This window comes from Archocentrus centrarchus, chromosome 23 (genome assembly GCF_007364275.1).
Source record: "Archocentrus centrarchus isolate MPI-CPG fArcCen1 chromosome 23, fArcCen1, whole genome shotgun sequence".
Lineage (NCBI taxonomy): Eukaryota > Metazoa > Chordata > Actinopteri > Cichliformes > Cichlidae > Archocentrus > Archocentrus centrarchus.
The window spans coordinates 6,329,129-6,351,587 of record NC_044368.1 but is presented as its reverse complement, the minus strand read 5'-3'; the positions used below and the strand labels follow the sequence as shown (position 1 = coordinate 6,351,587).

At 40.1% G+C, this 22,459-nt stretch overlaps 1 protein-coding gene across 1 annotated transcript in view; it reads left to right on the top strand.

The window, feature by feature from the left end:
- The window catches only part of LOC115773725 (ankyrin repeat and BTB/POZ domain-containing protein BTBD11-A), a 223,709-nt gene that overhangs the window by 138,394 nt on the left and 62,856 nt on the right, over positions 1-22,459 (top strand). Inside the window, exon 2 of the mRNA XM_030720609.1 lies at positions 10,268-10,417. Coding sequence (XP_030576469.1) covers positions 10,268-10,417 — 150 coding nt within the window. The remainder of the gene's footprint in view (positions 1-10,267; positions 10,418-22,459) is intronic.

Genomic DNA, 22,459 nt, shown 5'->3' with positions numbered 1-22,459 from the left:
AGATCTGCAAGTGTTAAAATATTGGACACGAGTTACACACGGAATAATTCACTGGAGACCACTAACTACTAAGAAACCTGCTGACATTTGAGTACAATAAAATGAGAGAATTGCAGTGGAACCGCACAGTTCAGGTCAACTCTGGTTAAATCTTTTTGCTATTTAAATGTTTTCAGTGAATGGCAGAAGATTTATATTCAGCTTTCATCTTCAGTGAGCTCTGTTTCATAATAACTGCAGTGCCTCCACGTCTCCCCTTTAAGATGCAAGAGTGCAAGGGGTTTCCATTAAGAGCTGCGAGGAAGATAATAGTCATATTCTCTCGTAGCCTTTCTGTTGTCTGTGTGCAGGAAGCAGGCACCCAGTGCTGAAGCCAGTGAAATAAACACTTTAAAAGGCCAATGCCAGAACATGGCCTCAACACCAAACTGAAATAATGTCCATGATGTGGCGCAGCCTCATCAGTGATTAGTGAAGGGCTAACTGGATTTCCACATGTTCAGTTTAAAATCATCATATGAAGATAAGAAAATTACCTAATAAAAAAAAAACCTTCATTTCAAGTTAATTAAACTTATTAAATTAAGTTTTTAAATAAATAATTGTATTTTATATGAATTAAAATTAATTAGCAGACTTTCAAGTGTTTTCTTTCTGCAGTTAAGGACATGAACTGAGAGGATCTGTTGTGTTAGTTTCCAGTGTTGTTTTCCCCCTGGACTGTACTGTAGTAGTTCTACATGCTTCACAGCTCAAACACATGTTTATTTATCTTATACAGGCCATTGGTGCAGCCTCTCAGTTCATCCACAAGCTTGTTTCAGCTCCTCTCCCTTGAAGGTCACCCTGCCTTTATGTGAACTTTCTTCTGATTGGCTGCCCCTCCTAAACAGAGTGTTTTAACAACAAGTGGTGACAGCCAATCCTGTGTGCCCGAGCTGACCATATTAGGGATATCCACTGGCATCATACAGATCAAAGAGTAGGAAAAAAATGCTCTGAAACCTGAATTTTTGGCTTTGGCTTTTCTGATGAGTTTACGTGCTTAATTACTAATTTTAAGTCTTAATGAATACAACGTGATAGCCTGTAGCTCGTGAGATTGGTTGCTTTTCAGTTAGATCTGCACCTCACTTGTGATGTCTGGTTTCAAAATCTCAAGACAGTGGTGGTGAGCTTGAAGCTTCACAATTCACAAACCCATGAGTGACATGACAGTGGTCATGTCTGTCTTTTATGTACAGTCTGTGCTTTTAAGGCAAAGGTGGCCAGCATTGTTTTCCAAATGGTTTTACTGATAAAGTAAGAGCAGAGTCTTGCATTGGATAACTGAATCTAAACATGGTTACAAGTTACTAATATAAAAGAAGACGAAATAAAAATCCACTTAAATGTTAAATTAACATTTAAATGAGCCTGCATCTAACCACTTGTCTGATATATAGTGTCTTTTTACTTGTGTAGTACATGTGTAGTAGGGAAGTTTGTTGGCAAACTTTTAGCTGATATGATACAGGCCATCAGAAAAGAGAGAGAAGCGTAAAACCACTAAGCCTGACAGGAATGTCTACTTTTTTATGCACCAGTAAGACGCTTACCTTACCCACGGGGAATTATGTGCACACAAGACTGTGACATAGGGAATCCTCTGACAAAAAATGTGAAAAGTGACATCACATTAACACATTTTGAACCATATCTATGCAACACAACCAGCAGCTAGAAAAATCTACTAACAAAGAAATCCAACAAGCAAAAAGTAACTCGCCAAACTATGAGGTCATGGCCAAAAGTTTTGCTTTCATGCAGGGTCAGTATTGACTCTTTGCAATTCTCTTTGGCATGCTGGATATCAGCTTCTGAGCCAAATCCTGACTGACAGTGGTCCATGATGAAGGGTGGGGCCCATGTATCTCCAACTCACCTGATGTTCTGCTCCATCCAGCTCCCCCAGCATAGAAATAGAACACACAGATGGGTTAGATAAGCAAGCAAAGCAACATTTCAAATTAAATTCACGACTCCCTCCCCGCTCATTAGTATAGGAGCTTCAAAAATAACTGCCCAACTAGCCACCTGTGTACACCAGATGGCAAGAGTTGCTTCTAGAAAAAGACTTGGTCTTTAACTCTTCAAACTGCTGAGTTATAAATCTTCACGAGGTGAAGCTGCATTTGAAATAATAAGCTCGTTTGCATGAAAGCACAAAAGGAATGCATACAATCTGGGGTTTTTTTGCGCAGTTTCCTTCACCATGTGGGCCGCATCACGGATCTGTGGATGACATTTACAGTTAGGCAGTTAGCGCAGCCATTTACTCATTTTGACCATTTTACTGCTAATTTGGTCTGAGTCCCAAGTACATTTATTCATTATTGATTAGAGATTAAATGTCTCTGTTGTACAGGTGATGGAGCACTCACTCATTCCCTCTGATGAAATGCTTGTTATGGCTGTGTATTTGGCTCTGGGGCTTCTGAGTTTTCTTGTGTATGTGCTTTCCTTACAGTAAAGCAATGAAGAAGAAGAAGAAAAAAAGGAAAAAGCTCAGCCAATCACTGCGCCGTATGGCAGCAGCCTCCTGTTGCCATGGCAACTACCTGTTAATATTCCAGCAGAGTTTTCTCTCCGACAAGGGGGAGAGCGCCACTTTTCTCACTACAGAAAATCGATCGGACATTCCTGCAGAAAATAAGCAGGCTGAGTCACGTGGTCGGAGCTGCAATACCTGCGCGTCTGGATGTCTCACATCGCTTCAGCGTGACCTCGCTGACCTTGACTTGCATCTCAAGAGTAGCAGAGGCTTCGTACATGTCGTCATTAGTTCTTACCGAATGATCGTTTCTTTCCAATATAGTTTTCCTTCCTAGCGTTCTCTTGAGGAGGCCCTTCAAAGGTCAGGCATCGTGCAGCTGAGCTTTCTTCGCTCTTGAGTGTTAAAAACCATTCAGGCGGGATTTACTGTCTGTCATATAAAGGGATGGCATTGATCACGAATCCCATTATGCCTTGGGATTGATCTCAAGCAGCCCAGACGATTGTATTTCTCTGCTGAAAAGATCTTTTCTTCAGCAGTGCCTTTCACATGTGTATGTAATTAACGGCTATATAATGAGCCATTAATTACAGACACAGGAAGGCACCGGCTCATGTTGATCAATCGATTAATCGGCTGGCAGACCCACAGGAAATAACCCGCTTCTTTAGTATGAAGATTTTCTGATTTATGTGCAGGTTGATTCTTGTTTGGACAAATAATCAGTTTTGAAGGAAACTTTTATTATCTAGCATTTAGAAGCACATGTGAAATCACTTTTAAAGGATTCAAAATAGAAGAAAGGTGACACATAAGACTGTGTGTATAGTTTAATGTTATATAAAAACTTTGTCAGCGAGTCAGCAGCAGACGTGCAGGGAGCCATGAGGCATTGCCTGTGGCTTGGTGAGAAGACATAACAAGGATAACAAGTCTTTTTTTGAGTAATGCACAAACATAGAAATGTTTCTTTCCCCCCCTTTGTGTTTCAGGAAACAAGTGTCTGGTGCAGAAAAATAGATCCAATTCAAAATGTCAAGGTGTGCCATTAAAGCGGCAGTGTTTTTCTCAGAGCTCCGTGCAAAACACTTTGTATTGTCACCTGCAAAAGCGCTGTGCCGCTTTTCTGAAGTTGGACTGGAAGTCTCTGAGGTGCCTGTTGGACTTCAGATTCATCTCCCTCTGTGGATGCAGTGGATCTGGAAGATGCTTCAGATTTCTGTCGGGGTTATCTGGGTCCCGTGAATCAGACTCTTATGTGTTCCTTTCAGCAGAAGGCTCACATGTGACTGTTGTTGGAACTTTCCCTACAGGAAGCTACATTTAAATGTTTTTATTTCTTTGTTCCTAGAAGAACATGTGGAAAAAAATGTTAGCTTGCACAGTGTACTGATTTTTTAAATTTTTTTTTTAAAAAGATAAACCAGTCAGGTCATGCTTCCATTCACCGCCATTGAGATTCAGTACACATGGTCTAAGGCTTGGGAACTTTCTCAGAAAAGAGAGCATACATAGCAGATAGAACTGAGACACTGAGGTGTCTCCTGCAATGTGTTGCCTTCATGCTGAGCTCACCGTCTGCAGACTTTCGCTCCATATTTAATGCACAAACATGAGTGCTATTGATTCTTCCATCTTTCCTTCTAGCAAGATGCCAAAAGCCACACTTTTCCCTCATGACACGATATTCAAGTGGACATGCATACATCATGCAGCTGAAAATCTGATATTGCGACCTTTTGTCTTTTGTCTTTGGTCCTTTTTGGCTTTTGAGGCTTGTTGACATAGTAACCACTCACAGGGCTACTTTCATTTTTCTGCAAATTGCTAAAAGTTAGCCAGTCTAGTGGGTTACCATCATTCTGAGTTCTTCTCTTTCTGTAGAGAGCTATCTACTCTACAGGAGAGCAGAAGGGCTGACACAGAGGCTGAGCAGTCAGGACACATTCCACATGGCTTCAAATGCCCTTAGGTGCCCCCACTTTGACCTCTGGTCCTTGCTGCATGTAACTTCTGCTCATCTCCCCCACTTTTAGTCTATCTTCTCTGTCCTCTCTAGTAAAAGCACAAACAACACGATTATTGGAAACAGAAGCTCTGTGGTCTTGCTCGGTCAGCACTGTACAGTGTCAGTGTCTTGTCCATAGTTAAGTTTTAATTAGCTTTTTTGTTTGTTTTTTTTAAACTATTTGCATTCAAAAATAATGAAGAGAAACTCTTGGGCAGGATATTCATCAACTACACCAGAAGTCCCAAAACACTGGTCATTGCCCCCCAGAGGCAGCAGACTATCCGGTGGGTTCCCAGATTGCCTGTCTAATAGCTAAACTGTTTTTTTGTGAAAGCAGTTTAAACTCCAACAGAGGTTGAATAAAAATGAAGGGTCCAACTCAGTTCCACATACAGTAAAAATCCAGTAGCTTTCTCCATTTCATCTTTTTTTTTTGTCAGTGTTGTCAGCATTCCAGTGAGAGAGATCAGGTCAACACAATATGAACACAGAGTTTTTCCTGACTAAAAAGGTTTGATTTGCTGTTCTTTTCTCTGCCAAACGTAAGTCTCCATCCCTGTAAGGGAACAAACAGTCACAGGACAAATGGGCACAGGTGTCACATTCAAGAGGTAACCAAAAATAGACAAAAATTATATAAGATATACGCAATAATGGAAAAAAAAATGTCTAAACAAGTGGGCCTATAAAAGAGCTTACCTGAACTGGCTGCTTTTGACTGATTTGTGTTTCTTCTTCATTCACAGTTCAGCAGCTGTCTGCTTTAAGCCTCAGAGGTGAGGCTGGGTCAAATATGACAGCAGCTAAAACACCTTAAATGCCATTCTTTTAACTCTCTTTGAACTTTTCCTTTTACATTTAGGCTTTTCCGGGTGAAATGTGACCATTTATTTATTCCGATGCATTTTAAATCAAAGAAAATGGTGATTTTTAAGGAATCTTGAAACTGAGAAACTGTCTGTGTGCATTTTTAATGAGACAGTGGTGACAGAGTTCAAGGGAGGGACCTTGAACTCAGCTCTGTGTTTCCACCACATTTGCAAAACGTCCCGCAGAGACAGGCACCCGCTGCTCTTTGAAGGATCGTGGAGGAAACTTGAAACAGTGCAATAGTAAAACAGCATAGGCAGATAAGGAACAGAGGTCAGAGGGTGTTCTCTAAAAATGAGTGTTGCAAAACTTAAAACATTCACTCTCCCTCCTCTCTGAAACATTACTTATGGGTTAATCATCCATTTATAGGCGACCTATACATTCTAAATTAATCTGTAGTTCAGAATTTGTTGTAGACACTTAATGTGAGGACATAGAAAATGGATAGTATGCAAGGGTTAAAGCGGAATAATATCAAAGACTGTTGTGTAGATTGAAGCTGTTAATAATTGCCTTGTTCTGGGCCATATTTTTTTTATTTGTTTGTCCATGAAATGAATTTTTTGAACCCTGTTTCTCAGGTGATTCATTGCGATACTGTCAGCTGTTGTGTGTGTGTGTGTGTGTAGCTCAATATTCTCTGCATTATTTATGAGGAATTGCATGAGCAGCAGTATTTCCGCAGGAATGACTGAGGGGATTTCGGTGTAACACTTGGAGCTTTAAACTAGTCCTGTCCCTATGACCCAGTCTCCTTTTTATGTGCCTGGCGGCAACGGAAATGCAGGTCGTATCTGTTTATGTGGCATTAGACTGCTTCTTAAGTTTATGCATATATCATTCTGAGCTCACCAAATTGCCTCAGAGGTCACACAAAGATGTGGTTGAATTGACGCGGAAATGTAGCTCGTCATTTTTTAATCACAAGTTTGTGTCAGCGTTCCTTCTTCCCTTCATCCTCTTCCCTTTTCCTCGCCTCCAAGGGGCCAGGCTGCCTTCTTTCTCACCTCTGATGTTTATTACACAAACATCACCCAGGATCAAATATTCCTACTTTTTTTTTTTTCTATCTGGAGAAGCCAAGTGTTAGTGAGAGATAACATGTAGAGTGAGTGGGAGGTGGGGAAAGAGAGAGCTGCAGACTTGTTTATATGTCTTGATCTGACAGGATGAATAATTCAGCAAAGGACTCCCTGGCACCCCAGTAATATTATTAAAAGAATAGTTCGGGCAGTGGGGGGGTGGGGAGTAGGAGGAGATGAAGTTTTGAGTGAAAATGAAGATGGGAGGCCTTGATTACAGAGGGCACTGTGAATTATTCAACCTGTGCCCCCACCTACCGAAAAAGAAAAAAAAATACAAGCACCAAATCTGCAGCATGGAAAGCGGTGAATGTCAATATGGTTTCAGTGATTAGAGGACTTTCAAGAGATTTCTCCGCTTCACTCTGGGACAGGAGCGGGACTGACAGCTTCCCTTTTCCAAGAAGCCTCAGGAATCCCTGCTTTTCTATTTCCTGTCAAGCCTTCTGTAGTTTTATTCCAGAAGTTTAAGTTCACTTTTTCCTTTTTTTTGGAGCTTCGCTTTCCCTAGACATCTGCAGCACTGAACACACTGAGTCAGGCAAAACTGATATGTTGTTTACGCTGCAGTTTTACAGACCTTTAAAAAAAGCTGTCCCTCTTGATCCATGTCTTCTGCTTAGAAAAACATTCGTTAGTTCCAGTCTAGTTATATAAATTCCCACAGTCATGTGTTTATCATCAGTGGTTTTACATTCCCAATCAGTAATTCGTTATATGTAAAAGTTTCTTTTAGTGGCAAATCCAGCTTCAGAGTTCCTCTCAGCTCTGTACAAACTCTTGCCCTCTTTTATCTTTTAATTTGAGTTTTAAGGCAGCTGCGTTCAGCTGAAAAAGCACCACAGTAGCAGTGCAGACCTGTTTTCAAGAAATGCATGAAAAGTGTAAATTGAATTAGAATGCAATGATGTGCAAATTGTAAAAGGACATATTACATGAAATGAAGCAGAGCACTGCAGCATGCTCCAGAAGGCTGGAACAGGGGCATGTTTACCACTGTGTTGCATCACCACTTCTTTTAAAAAACCTCTTGTAAATGTTTTGAAACTGAGGAGAACAATTGCTGTAGTTTTGAAAGTAAAATGTTTTCCTTCTAGCCCCTCGTTTCATGTTTTTGTCTCATTATTGGTGTGAGGTATGTATTGCAGGCAGGATAGTTGAGTGCACAGACTCTTTTATTACAAAGCTGTGCTGTTTTAATAATAATAGTTGATTATGGTTTAGCATTGACTTGCTTAAATCAGCCGGACTTTACTGGGACAAAATGTGAAAATTACCCATGCCACGTACACTAACCCTGTGAAATGCTCCTGTACTGTCACGGGTGCTGGGAGGCCATTTGAGTACAGTGAACTCATTGTCGTGTTCGGGAAACCAGTTTGAGATGATGTGAGCTTTGTGGCATTATCCTGCTGGAGAAGCCATCAGACGATAGGTACACTGTGGTCATAAAGGGATGGACATGGTCAGCAGCAATACTGAGGTAGGCTGTGGTGTTTATTCAATGCTCATTTGGTACTAAGGTACCCAAAGTGTGCCAAAAAAATTGTCTCTCACACCATTAAACCAACACCACCAGCCTGAACTGTTGATACAAGGCAGGATGGATTCATATTTTCAAGCTGTTCATGCCAAATTCTGACCCTAACATCTGAATGTCCCAGCAGAAATAAAGACTCATCAGACCAGACAAATCCCAGTAGATCGGTCGCTTAACCCCAACCAGTCGCAGCAGATGACTGAGCCTGGTTCTGCTGGAGGTTTCTTCCTGTTAAAAGGGAGTTTTTCCTTCCCACTATCACCAATGCTTGCTCATAGGGGGTCGTTTTGACTGTTGGGCTTTCTCTGTATTATTGTATTCTTACCTTACAATAAAAAGCACCTTGAGGTGACTTTTTTGTTGTGATTTGGTGCTATGTAAATATATATAAATTGAATTGTTTCTGAAATACTAACAACTGTGCTAAGTTTAAAATCGCTTAAATCACCTTTCTTCCACATTCTGATGCACAATTTGAATTATAGTTCTATAATAAGCATCCATTCTACAACAACTTAAAATATAACATGTCAGTGTGTAAAACTACATTTCACAAACAAAAAGCAGTCAGCTCAGCTAATCTTGACACTACATTAGGATTTCTTATGTAAGAGGAGGAGTTGGCTGTGTGATGTGCCATCCAACCACATCTGAAGGAAAAAGTGTGTGGCCGAACTAACAGGCAGGGTGAAATCTGTTTTCAAAGCTCCTCTGGCGGCACCCCACTGTCTCGGTAATCTCTTTGCATTAAATTTGTGGCTTTTCCCAAAGTCATGAATTTTACAAATGAGGTTCACCCTTTCAGACAGCCGTTACCCTGAAGGCATTCACAGTGGTACACGAAAAATAAACGACTCTTAGAGTGACTAAAATATAGCTAAAATACAATTATAAGCATAATTATAGGCACTTTATAGAAAATAATCTTAAACACTTAAAACAGTAATATGCACTAATAAGACACAGCATCAGTGACACATTTTAAAAGCATCAAAATGACCTCAGTATGAAGCAGCTGCTAACTACACATAAATATATATCCATTTAAATGATATTGGAAAGACCATTCAGGAAATTATTCATTTCTGAGGAAAATTTAATCTACTTCGAATCGAGAAATTCTTTATTGCTGCAGATCCAGCCACTATTTTTTTTTTTTTTTTTTTTTTTTAACATTGAGGATCTCAATTTGAGACACACCCTAAAACCAGCTGCTCCATCAGTACTGCTCTGTGGTTAAACAGCAGTGGAAAAAGCAATTAGAAAAAAATATGTAGACCTCCTCGGAAAGGCTGTGGGAAGAAAAGGGAGCGGGACTCTGACTGGGGAATACTGGAATTCTTGGGTTGGACACTGTGGGAAGAGGAGATGGTGGGAGGAATTTGAATCTGGAGAGGTCTTTCCTATGGAGGGAAAACTCCTACTAAATAAGGTTCATGAACCTGGTGCACTGTGTCCACTGCAAGGGTCTTTTGTCTTAGCTGCTGGCACCAGGCATAGACAAATTGACCAAATTCCTCCATGTTGTAATTACTGTTGGTTGAAAAATGGCATATCCCACTGTGCTGTGTCATTAGGATTAGCACCCAGCGTGGTGTTGCTTTCCATTCTCCTGTAGCAGAAAACTCAATATCCAATCTGTCACAAGCCATTCTTTGCAGCTACACAATGCCTGGCTGCAATAACAGCACCTAAATGGATTAATTCTCACTAGCGAGCATAATCTGCTGCAATTTGTTTTCAGCAGAAAAAAAGAAACAAAAAAACATGGGACACACCTGCGATCATGACAAGGTGTTATGTAAAAGAAAAATGACCAAAGCCCTGCTTTAAATGCAAATAGTTGAAGAAACAAATGTGGCTCATAGACTAGTTCAATTAGAGTTCAAGCACTGAGGTAAACACCAGAAGACCTTCATGAGCTGTGAGGGTTTCCATTAAACAACAAAATCAGCATGTGCAGTATCCCATTAACCTGTGACTTTGTCTCCATGTTGAGTCATTTAGACAAATGTTTGCTCTCTGCCTGCAACAGAAATGTGGGTTTAATCATGCAGCTTTCCAGTTCTGCTGCTCCTCTTCTTGTACAGTTTGTATTCCCCTGTTACCTCTTGGTGGTGATTAATCTGGCATCAGCAGAAAACTGATATGAAAATAACCAGAAGATGTGTGACTTGTTGTTTTATTGTTTTTAAAATTTCCTTTGTTTTATGTGCCGCCTCCAGGTGTGCTGAGCCTCCCGGAGAGTCTAAACCTGCACAGGGACCAGCAGCGCTCGGGGAGGGGCAGCGAGGGTCACGGATACACCCAGGCTGAGCTCCGGACCCTAGAACAGTCGCTGCTCGCGACCCGAGTGGGCAGCATTGCAGAACTGAGTGAGTGTGGTTTTCTTGTCTTTATACAGAGCACACAGTGAGGGCACGATCAGCAGAGAAAATCTCAAGATTACCATTCTAGTACTTTTTGATGCTTTTATCTGTCTTTGGTATCATCAGACAACCTAAAAGGTTACTTTGGTATACAGAAGACTTCATGGTCCACTCAGTGACTACAAGATGCCTCGGTCCTGTGGCCAAATATTAATATTATTAATAATATTCCTGCAGAAGCAGTTAGGGTGTACTTCGATTTTCACTAGAATGCATAAATTCCTGTGAAAACCTTCTTTTTTTTTTTCCTCACATGATTGTGGATACCTCAACTGCTCCGATCACACACTTATAAATGCAGAGGGAGATTTCAAAGGAAATTCTCAACTTGAGCAGCAGATCTCACAAGATGTTGGCATTTAGCTGTTTTGGCCTCTGCTGGAGAAACACAAATACTATGTGCTGTGATGGATGTTCTAAAAAGGATTTGCTCGGAAACCCCCATAAAAATGCATTTGTCTTTCTGCAATGGACTGCAAAATCATGGAGCTTTTGGGCACTTCAAGCAATATTAACCACACAAGCATATGCCTGTGATTAGCATCGACTTTGCTGCATAGTTTGGCCTTACTAGGTGTCATGCTGTTTGAAGATACAGCAGGCTGTGTGCAAGATAAGACAGAATAAACATAAAATATATGCTCATTGACCTGACAGCTATACAGGATGGTGAAATTTCATAAATCACACATGCTAGCAGTAGGTTAGAGTTTAATCTTTTGAAGCTTTTCTCTATGTAGATTTAATTCTATTAAATTTAACTTTGCTTTAAATACTCAAATTTAAGGAAATTAAAACACTGACATAAAATATTATCATCTCCGGTGCACAGATATTAGCTCAGATTTTTATGTTTGCTGAGGATGACTATGCATAAATCCTCTAAGTCCAGCATGCAGCATATTTTAAATTTAGCGGTAATTGTTAAGCACATTAAAACGGACCTCTCAGGGACTCGTGTCTGTGTCCATCTGCCAAACTGCCCCATTAGTTTGAAGGAATGCGCTCTCGCTGTCCCTGTGGGCTGTCGCGGTGGTCTGAGGCCACCCAGCATTATGCTGTTGTCCCTGCACCACTCACCTCATCCACCTCTCCACCCTCACTCACCCAGTGACACACCGCAGCCAGGAACTGTTTGATTACAGCTGTTCTAGCACCTGTTTATGAGATACCCCTCCGGGGACCTTTAAATCCAAGGTCACTGCCTCAGAGGCTTTTAACCTCAACTTGAAAGGAAGCGCTCCACCTTTAACTCCAGCACCTCCCCTACCTCCTCCCCCATCCTCGTCCATTTTCACAGTCTCATCTTAGATCATCCTGTCCCCCGCAGACATTTGCACAATGTGCGGCTGTATGTTTGTGTCTCGGGTGAGCGTTTGCTTCGACCTCCGCAGCCCATTAAAAACAGTAAGTCACTGTGCAGCACGGGTTCACTGAGGAATTCAAGGTCTTGTTTTCAGCCTGGAGGCAGGTTTTTAAAACATGCTGTCCTTCATCATCATCATCATCATCTATACCGGGATGCAATCGACACAAGAGAAGAAAACGCTTTTCAGCACAATATAATAACACAAAAGTGATGCGCTCTTTTTTTGAGTAAGGTCTGGACACGTTTTTCAAACATGCACCCAGTCCTGTTTGACCTTTTAGTTTACTTTCTCTCAGCACTTGTCTGACCTTTGGTTTTGTCAGGAAATGGTACCATTAATATGTATAACTATTATTGTTAAGTAGTCACTGAGTGTTGTAATGGTACAATGCAGGATACAAGAGACCAGGTAAAGGGCTGAAAAAACAGGCCAGTGTCTGAAAACACTCTAAAAATGCAAAGTTAGGGGCAAAAACACGAGAAAACAAGAACTAGATAAGACTACGAGTGTAGATTGGTAATAAACTAGGAAACCGGAAGGAAGCAAACTGGGAAATGGCTTGACTATAAAGAGAGAGAGAGAGAAGAAAATCTGGGAACTGTGGAGAGCTATACAAGAGGTATATATACACCAATAGGAGTAGCTCTGATATAAAACTTCTCTTTTTTAGTTGTCTTAGTGTTTTTCCCCCTTTGGATTTCTGTTGACCTTTTGGATTTGACCTGCTGAACTCAGGAGCTTCTTTTGTTGCCATCTTCCTCCACAAGTCACATTAAGGTTGCTTTTTTTTCCCATGGTAATGTGGATTTAGGTCAGTTTTAAGAAACTCCGCAAAGACCCAGAGAGTAAAGGGTGGAAAGAAAACCTACTGGGATACACGAGATCCACTTATTGCAAAATAAAACAGGAAGTGATGAGACTGCATATCAAAACCATAAGAAATTAGTAATTACTGTAAGGTTTTAAAGGCAGCAATGACTGATTCTATTCAAATCTTGCATAATGCAAAACACAAGTAACAGAGTAGTCCAACGCAGTCCATTGCACTAACTCTTTAGTGGGAAAATACTATATTAAAATACCATTAATTAATCAGGCTAAAGGCTTTCTTTTGCTGCCTGAACATTATTTTTTAAATCTTTTTTTTTAGATAAAATGTTGAGTGGTTTTTATAGCAGATGAACTAGCAAGCCACTCATTTTTGTTCACATTTAAGGCCCTGGTCACATAGAACAGAATAGAATGCCTTTATTGTCATTATACAGAAGGTACAATGAGATTGGAGGCCTACAGAGTAGGAAAGCAACCCTCTGGTAATCACCAGTCACCAGGGAAATGTGTGTATTCCCCACCCATTCGGTGAGTATTGCTGGAGTTTGCAGAGGTTGCTGGGTCACAAAGAAGATGCTGCACCTAAAACCTCCTTGCAGTGACTTTGGTCGCTAGCAGGATGTTGCGGTTGCCCAAAGTTTGCACAGAAGACAGCAATTTGTCTGCAATCATCCACGACTACTGGCTGAGTGGTTGTAAAACTTGAAAAAGTGTGATGCAAACTAGTAGAACAAGTAAGCAAGTAGAAGTTGTGCCTTTCTGCTGCGGTCGATTTCAAAATGCACAGATTTTAGCGACCAAAGCAATTGCAGGTTTTTGGTGTAGCGCTGTACCTCTTTGCAACCAATTTTACCTAGCAACCTCCAGCAGCCACTTGCCAGCTTGTTTGGGAATACACGTATCAGGCCTAAGCCAATATTAGACATAAGTTTTGATTTTGATTTATTTCATATAACATATCCATGTACTGATTTACGCCTTGTCTTTACTGCCCTAGAATGCTCACAACAGAGACCCTTAAAATAGTGACAAAAAACAACCAATAGATCAACTTTAGATAGCTAGCTGAGGTGGGTTAATTAATAATCGTCATGACTTTAATGATGTACAATTTCTTGTCCTTCTTCACCTCCCAGAAGGCAGAATTATTGACCCATGCAGATCATAAATACATATACCTTTTGTTCAAATAAAACCTTTGTGAAGACTAAGGTTTCATTACAGTTGTTTAAATGTTTTGAGGGTTTTTTTTTCTGTTTGTAGTACAGTATATTTGTAAGAAAAGAGAAGTAGGATAAGGCAAAGCCAGTCATTAGAATCTCATGCAAATGCCGTATATATATATATATATATGCAGCAACTAAAAGCATGAAACATACTTTATGTATTCTTTATTTTATGGTAAATCTATTATCCCCAGTAGGAAATGCACTGGCATAACTTGCATTAAGGATAAAAGCAAATAAGTGAGTGCACCTCCTCTAATTGCCAGCTGAAATGGAAATACACATTATAAAGCAGCCCTCCTGTGTTTATTCTTGCTTATTTGAACATGGTGATAGAAAAAAAATAGCTCAGTTCACATGCTTTGATCAGAAAGCAGAAAAAAGCAGCTTTTTTGATTCCTGTTAAATGCAGCGTGTTTCTGATTTTCTCTTTCACTCCGCCTCAGCTGAGCTTCCTCACCTCCAGGGTTGGCCAGTGAACGCTGCCAGAGGTTGACATGTGGCTCGTAATGTGGGCGACGCCAACTCCTCGAAGTCATTTGGTGGAGTTCAGGGGACTCATTTCCTCCTCCTGCTGTGTTATGTGCACAGATTGATGTACAGTTCATGAATCACAGTAGCACAAGTGTGAATCTGCTTGTGAAGTGTATGATGATTGCATTAAGGCTGCTACTTTAAGCATGTTCTACCATCTGTGTCTGCGAGAAACCTAAAGGGGAGGCTTCTGCATCTCATTTCAGACACATTTCCAAAAGTTTATTTATCAAAAGCAGGATGAGCAGTTTTCTTACCATCTAGAGTGCAGCTTGTGTGCAATCAGGCTGTGTGATTAATGCATATATTTATATATTATTCTCCCCAAATCCCATAAAAACTCAAAATGAACTGATTCTATGAACAAGGGACGTTGGCGTATATCTTTTTATGCTTACATAATTGTGATGGTACTGATCAAGTGATCTACCAAACTGCAAAACAGTGATGCAGATCACATCTGCAGGGATTTGCATTTCAAGCAAAAATAGTGCTTGGTATTAACTTAGAATTATTCCCGCACTCCAAGCTGCTCTCAAACGACTCCACCCGAGACTTTTTAACAGTCGTAGACATCTTTGGCTTTGCATGTTTCTCCTGCCTGTACAGTAGCATATCCAGTTTCACGTGTCACACACTTTACTGGTCCAATGTCTGGAAGTTACTTGCCCATTCTTCTGTTATTTGTTGTTAATTTATTGATGCTGTCAGACAGCTTCTAGGTTCTTTGCCATCATCCTCTCTCACATCCTGCCATGCACCAGTAAAAACAAGGGAAAGTATATGTTGCAAGACAAAAAATGGTTTGAAACTATTAAATTTTAGCTCATGTGGCCAAAGGACTGGTGAGCAATTCACAAGATTTGGTACTGTTGGTCAGATTTTTGTGAAACACCTGACGTGTCTTCACCCAAACATTGTATGAGGCCATGTTGGTCATTTTACTGGATTAATTTGTCCTGTCTATCATTGTTGGTGAGCCTCCTCAACTTCTCAATGGGTTTTAAATCTCATTAGTTTGTGCAACACAGCCAAACAGTAACAACAAAATTTCGAACTTTCTTTCTGTACTTCTACTTTTGCATGGTTACTTTTAGAAACTGATAGGTCTTGTTTATGAGTAAGTTTGAGGGAAGACTCAAAAATCATTATTAACCCTTAGAGTTGAAGGTAGGCAATTTGCATTTGGTTTTATGGGATTGAAAAATCCATGATAACTTTCAGCCTGTCATAATTCACAGTGTACATGCGAGAACTAGTCTCCTGCACCTGCAAATCTTATCTAGTGATGGGAGACTTTGGCCAATCACGTGTCTTTGAAGTGGAGGTCAGGTGTGATGGTATAAAGTAGAACAGAGTAAAAAGTGCTTTGGAAGTAAGGTGGAGTGACGAGCTTTCACCTGGGAGAGTGGTTCCTGTGTAAAACCATTATTCTCATCTGGGTGAAGGAGCTTAGAAGAGAGACTCTCGACGCTGGCTGCTGCAGCTTTAACCTCCCCAGGCTACTTTTAAAATTTCCACCAAAAAAAAAAAAACACCCCTAAATTCAGTCTGTAACAGCATCACAGCCATAGAGTCAAAATGGCGTGCCTTAGGCTCCCTGGATGAGGCACTTGGGAGAATTATGAAATCCAATACGTTTCTGTGTCTCCATCATTTGAGAAAGAGTGACATTTGAAAAACTCAAAACTGTAAATTACTTAGTAAATAATAGCCTCAGAGCAATGGCTCACTGGCACTGATGTCATCAAACTCCCCACAAAAATGCAACCAGAAGCACAACTAAGCTACGTCAATTTTAACAAGGCGACCTCTTCAACCAACTTTGAAAAATGGCTGCAGATCAAAATAGCAAACTGTGCACGTTCCTCCGGGATAGAAAGGATTAGCAGAAATCATGTTTAACTAACCTTAACCTTAGCCTAACCTATGTGCCACAGGAGGTAGAGCGGGTCATCTACCAATAGGAAGATTGGTGGTTTGATCCTTGGCTCATCCAACCTGCATTTCAAAGTATGTCCTTGGGCAAGGTACTGAACCCCAAGTTGCCCCTGATCATTGGAGCGTGCGTGTGTGAACATTAGGTTAAAAGCACTTACCTGTAGGTGTAGAATAAAGCACTTTAAGTACTCAAATTGAGTAGAAAAGTACTATATAAGTACCCGTCCATTTAACAGGGTGTTCCTTTTGCCCAAACCAAACCAGATACATGTACACCCAGGTGCAGGTGACAAATGTAGGTCTTCACTGAATCATTAAAATGTTGGTTTGTCCTTAATCCAGCATTTTTCATCACAACCTAATTGGTAGAGCTGTCCAAAACCTTTATATATATATATATATATATATATATATATATATATATATATATATATATATATATATATATATATATATATATATATATATATAATACATTAAAAAATTTGAATTTAACAGGCTGTTTCAAAGCTAATGGGAATTAAAAAAAAAAAAGCTGATTCATGTAGCAGTTTTCACAGATGTACTTGAAGTAAACAGACACAGAAATAAATAAGCATTGTCAGAAAAGCTCAGATGTTTTTAATCTTTAATTAGAAGAATGGGCATTATTTAAATAAAGTATAATAACACCAACGTTGTGCTTTATGGAAGGTTGCACATAAAATAAGCAAAATCAGAGGCTGCATTTCTTTATGTATAAATATTTATTAATATGGGCTTGGTTGGCTGCACGTGCATGTTTCCTCTTTTTTTTTTTACACCATCAGTCTATTAGCAGCCACAGCTGAATAACTGAAGCAAAATAACAACAGACACAGAAAGCCTTCATGGTCACTTGATTTGTCAGACGATTCTCTTGGACTGCTGCAATAAACTGGAGCAATTCAAAATTCAGATCTACCACGTGGTTTCTGAAACATCAATCTGCCACTGCAGTGGGTGAAGTAAGGGCCAGAGCAGCAAAGATGAGATTTAGGATGGCAGTTTTCCACCTAGAGCACTAAATAAATAAATACGTGTGGTTATTACATCTCTCAGACAGATGTAGTGAGGTTGTCTGTTTTATGTGGCAATGCACATAAAACTCTGCTTAGCTCACACAAAGTATAAAAAAAAAATGGTTTTCAGATAGAAAATATGTTTTCAAAATAAAATTCAATGACAGCCAACAGACTGCTGTGAAAATCTTCAGTAGTAAATTATTTAGCAATAACTGAACTCAGTATGACCGTTTAACAACATCATAGCAGGGCCTGTCAGTGATGTGTGAATGCACTGCAGTGATTTCAGTGTTTTGAGAAGACGTTTAGAGTGTGCATTAGGCTGCAATTACCTTTAGAGCATATGAGTGGCATGCAAATTCTTCATCAGCACTCCAAAACTGTTTTATGTGTACGTGGTGAACACTGCTCAATTCTTTTTTCAATTTTTTTTTTTTTAACTAATACCTCTAACAGTCATGTGACCATGTGTGCACTGGTGTCATAATCTTTAGGTGGCTGGAACTCAGCATCCATCCATCCATCCATCCATCCATCCATCCGTCATAGACTGAAAGGCATGGTACACCCCAGACAGGTCACCAGTGTAGTGCAGGGAACCCCACCCTGTTAACCTAGAAATCTAACATGTATTTAGCATTGTACAAAGGTTTATTTTCACCAAAATCATGGCGTTTGTCAAACTGCAACTCTCTCCCTCTGATGGTCAACTCACAAACAGCCAAGCAAGCGTGGAACGCAACATCCATAAACCTGCCGCCACCACAGCATTCACCGGAGAGGATCCAGTGGTAGCAGCTAGCATTAGCTGCATGAACAAATGTGTGGGGGTCCATAACACCATTGTGACAACAGCTGAAAATTATCACGAGTTTTGAAAAAAAAAAAACACACATTAGGAACTACCTTCAGAGCTGTGAACAGTTGGATGGAGACTCCAGATTCAGGATGGCTGAGGACCTCGAGTGGTTTTCACAGAAGCAGGAATGTCAGATTTTGAGCCAGTGGCTATTATAACGCGGGGTGGGGCCCCATGTCTTTAAAGAGATTGGCCTCCAGGCTCCCTGCTCAAAGCCAGGTAATATCCCATGTTCTAAAACAGATGTTCTCCTAGTATTCTGTCCCTTTTCATGAACCTTTATATGGGTCATTTACAGTACAGTAATAAATCAGGTTGCCCCCAAAGATATACAAATAAGCAGGTTTCATAAGTGCATGTGAAGGTTTAATGCAGAGTAGATGCTGACAGGTGTTGCCCGTCATCTCAGGCTGGGCCCGGCTGATTTGCTGTAATTACGCTAATGTTCATTGTATGAAATAATGTGGTAATTATGTGAAAATTCCACACGTCTAGCATCACAGAAAAGCTCTGGAACAAATTGCTGACAGGAAGCAGGTGTTTTGTGGTCCCTCCATTTCCCCACAGAAAGCATTTAAAATCTGCTTAGTACCAGCACATCTAAATTGTTTAAATTGAAATCAATTTTAACGTATTAGCACAATATCTGAACAATAAACAAGATCGCTTAAAAGTAAAGCAACCACACAGAGCTGGCTCTCAGGGCAATTTCACACCCGACTTGTTCGGTAATTAATGGATAATAGAAGAGGCTGTTAAAGAACAACATTCATCACCATACCCATAATACCATTCTCCCGAGGTGAAAAAAAAGAATATTTTATTTCTGAGGTCACCATTATCTCCCTGCTCATCTTATAAACTCATATTTCATGTCTTTGTCTTTGAGCGAGTAAAGCAGATCACCACTGGCAATTTTGCGCAGCCGACGCTTCGGGTGTTTGCACGTTTCCTTATCTCTAATGACGCTAAGAAGAACTTTCTTTCTGTTTCTCTTCATGTGCAACGTTGTGTGTGGCATATAGGATCCATAGGTGCTAAACTGACATGTTGTGACCAGGTGCGAAAGAGGGAGATCGTTCATCTGTCAGCACAGCAGCTGCCCCGTGGGTCAGAAAGCAGCCACTAGGCAAATAAATGCTGTAATGTAATACAGTGCAGGCCTCTAACAATGGGGCCCTCTGTTCCTGAAGCTGGAGGATCCACTGCAGAGGATGGCAAAAATTCAAAACGTGATTGACCTTAAGTTATAATCCTTAGATGCAGTAAAACCTAGTTTCTGATACTATTCATGCTTGGCATGTTTTACACTTATGAAGTCATTTTCAGTTTAGTGCTGGGCTGAAATTACCTTACATGCAGTAGGGAGTCACAGGAGAGGATGCAGGTTTTTGATTTACTCCCCTGTAGCTGTGCTCAATGCAAGCTTAACACATCCTACAATTGGTACAAAGTTGTAACCAGGAAGCAGTGTAATTTTATTAAAGCTGTAACAATGTAACTTTTTTTTTAATCGCCAAGGTGTAAATAGATTCTATGTAACGAAAAAAAGGAGACCTTCCTCTGCTCAGTTTAATTTTAGCTTAGTCCAGTGGTTTTCAAACTTGTGCCAAGGCACACAAAAGGAGCAAGCCAGAATTTCAAGGCACACCTGTTTCCATGTGCTGCACAAAACAGACTCTGTGTCTTCTGACATGCCATTAATTCTTTTTTCTTTTCTTCTGTCAGACAAAGGAAGTCCTGACAGTCGATTTGGGTGTTTCCACTCCACTAGAATATACTTTACATCCATCACCTCACGAAACACTTTAACTCAATCAAACAAACAGTGCTGCTGCCTCTGGTTCAGATTCAGTGCTCTTTTGAATTGCTGCAATCAGGCTGAGGACTGAATCAAAAAGCAAACTGCTATAGATTGACACAGTCCTTTGCTTGCTATAATAGTAGTGAGGAAGTAAGCTGGGGTTAGCGGGTTCACTGCTACATTAGGCAGCTAGAAATTAATAAGTGAACGTTAGCTAAGTAAGGCGGTTAAATCATAAAGGGATCTTTGGTTTAGGCAATTGAAACTGGCCTTGAACTGACTTGCTGCTAAAGGCTAATGTGAATAATATGCTTGTAACTTAATGTAGCAGCTTTCTTGAGTGATGTCAGCTAATGGATCCAAACTCCAGGGACTGACCCGGTTGTTAAATTTAATAGCTAATCTTACAAACAAACAGATGCCAGATTCTAGGCACGTTACAGCAACCCGGCTAAACGTAGCTTGCTTGGTCCTTTTAAATCAGCGCTAGAAAAGTAAAATTTTTCAGGAGATATATTAAATGGCCAGCTTGCTAAAGTTAGACGTCTAGAAATAATTTTTTTCAAGTAAGTTAAGTAACGTCAGCTAAGCCTGGCAAAACTCAGGGGAATCCCCCCGTTGTATATTTCTGATAAAGCAGCTGCTCAATGAGTTTTTGCAGTAATCACACTTGCTGTTATGGACCAAATAATTCATTTGTCTTTTTAAAAATAAAATAAATAAATAAATAATTTTAAAAAAGCTGTCACATCTCTGAGCGACGTTTCTCTCCTGTGGGGGTCTATTTACAAGTGTGTGTATAGTTACATCTCATTTTGAGCCCAGCGCATGCAATATTAAATTATATGCTGTTAAAAAATGTATTATTTGGAATGCATTCTTTTATCTTACTGTCTCTTTTTATCTGACAGCTGAATTCCTAATAGTCCCCATTAGTGCTGTTTTATTTTTATTTTTTGCTTGTTTTTCTTTATTTTTTTTAAATTTTTTTTTGATAAGTTGACATTTATCATAGGTGGTGTAAGCTTTAAACATTTGAGGCATCGCTCGCTCTGTATTTTTCTTGGCTGTCAGCACCGAGCTCGAAAATTGAGTCATGATGTATTCTGCTGTGCATAGGCTAAGAGAAAAAGTGCTTATTTTTCAGGGCTGAGTGGGTTTCTCAAATAGAGGAATCCCTCTCCCCCCCCTGCAAGAGTTCCAGAAAATTGCACAGTGATGGGATGTTATTTCTCTTTTTCCAGGAAGTGATTACCGTGCTTTCTGAATAATTGACTGATTTTGCTATAAGGATTTGCTTTTTCCTTATTTCTTTTTTTTTAACCTTATGCTTCACATTTCTAGCCATATATACAGGCGACAATCCCACGATGCACCTCTTCTTTACATTACAGGAAGATTTCATTAACAGTGCAGTTATTTAAAGCTGCTTCTCAGACCTTCTTCCAGTCCTTTCTGCTCCATTATCCCGCACTCACTGTGGGATAATGGAGAGGAGGTGTTACATTTCATCTTGAGCCCATCCGTGCCATTCTCATTTTTTATCATATTAGAATTAAAACGCTTTTTCTGCTTCACCATACATCACCGTTCCTAATCTCGAACAGTCTGACCCATTTCTCAACAAAGGTGAAAGTAAAGGTGAAAAACTCAGACTTCACTTAACTTGATAAAAACTCATGAAAAAACACCATCCAGTTAGTAAACAGCTTGATGTAGTGAGAGATAAGGCTGTATATCTGTTTTAAGCTCTAAAAGGACATTTTATCTAGTGGAGGAGTTTACCTACTGATGATAATGTTACCCTCATGTCCTTTTCAATGTCTCTTTCTAATGGACACTCAGTGTGCTGGGAATAATTTTTGTCCTTCACATTCTGCTGCCTTCTCTGAGGTCTGCAGTGCCATCCTTGTCTGTCTCTTTCCATGATTTAAAGAATAAAAGGAAAATGTTCATTGGCTCATTCAGTCGCTGGTACAGGGCGCGGCCATTTTCCTTATCTGTCCTGCAGCACCTTTAGGAAGGCGGCAAGTGAATGCAGACGCAAACAACCCACCTCACAATCCCACCAAACACCCCCTGCACACACACACACACACATACACACACGGCTGCATACCTCTTCATTCAGACAAAAGACACATGCTGGAAAGTCTTGTAGGCTGTTGCTGCATCCTGCAGTAATTACATGAGGCTGGAGTCATTATTGTATAATAGTTTAATGTCCCTCGGCACCTGCCACAGGATTCTGCCCGCTCATCACACCTCATTGCTGCAAAGATTAAATGGAGATGAAAGAGCAGCTTGTGGAATAACTCCACTATTCTTTTTTAAAGGATATGGATAAATCAGTCTAACAACCAAATTAAAATGTGCATTT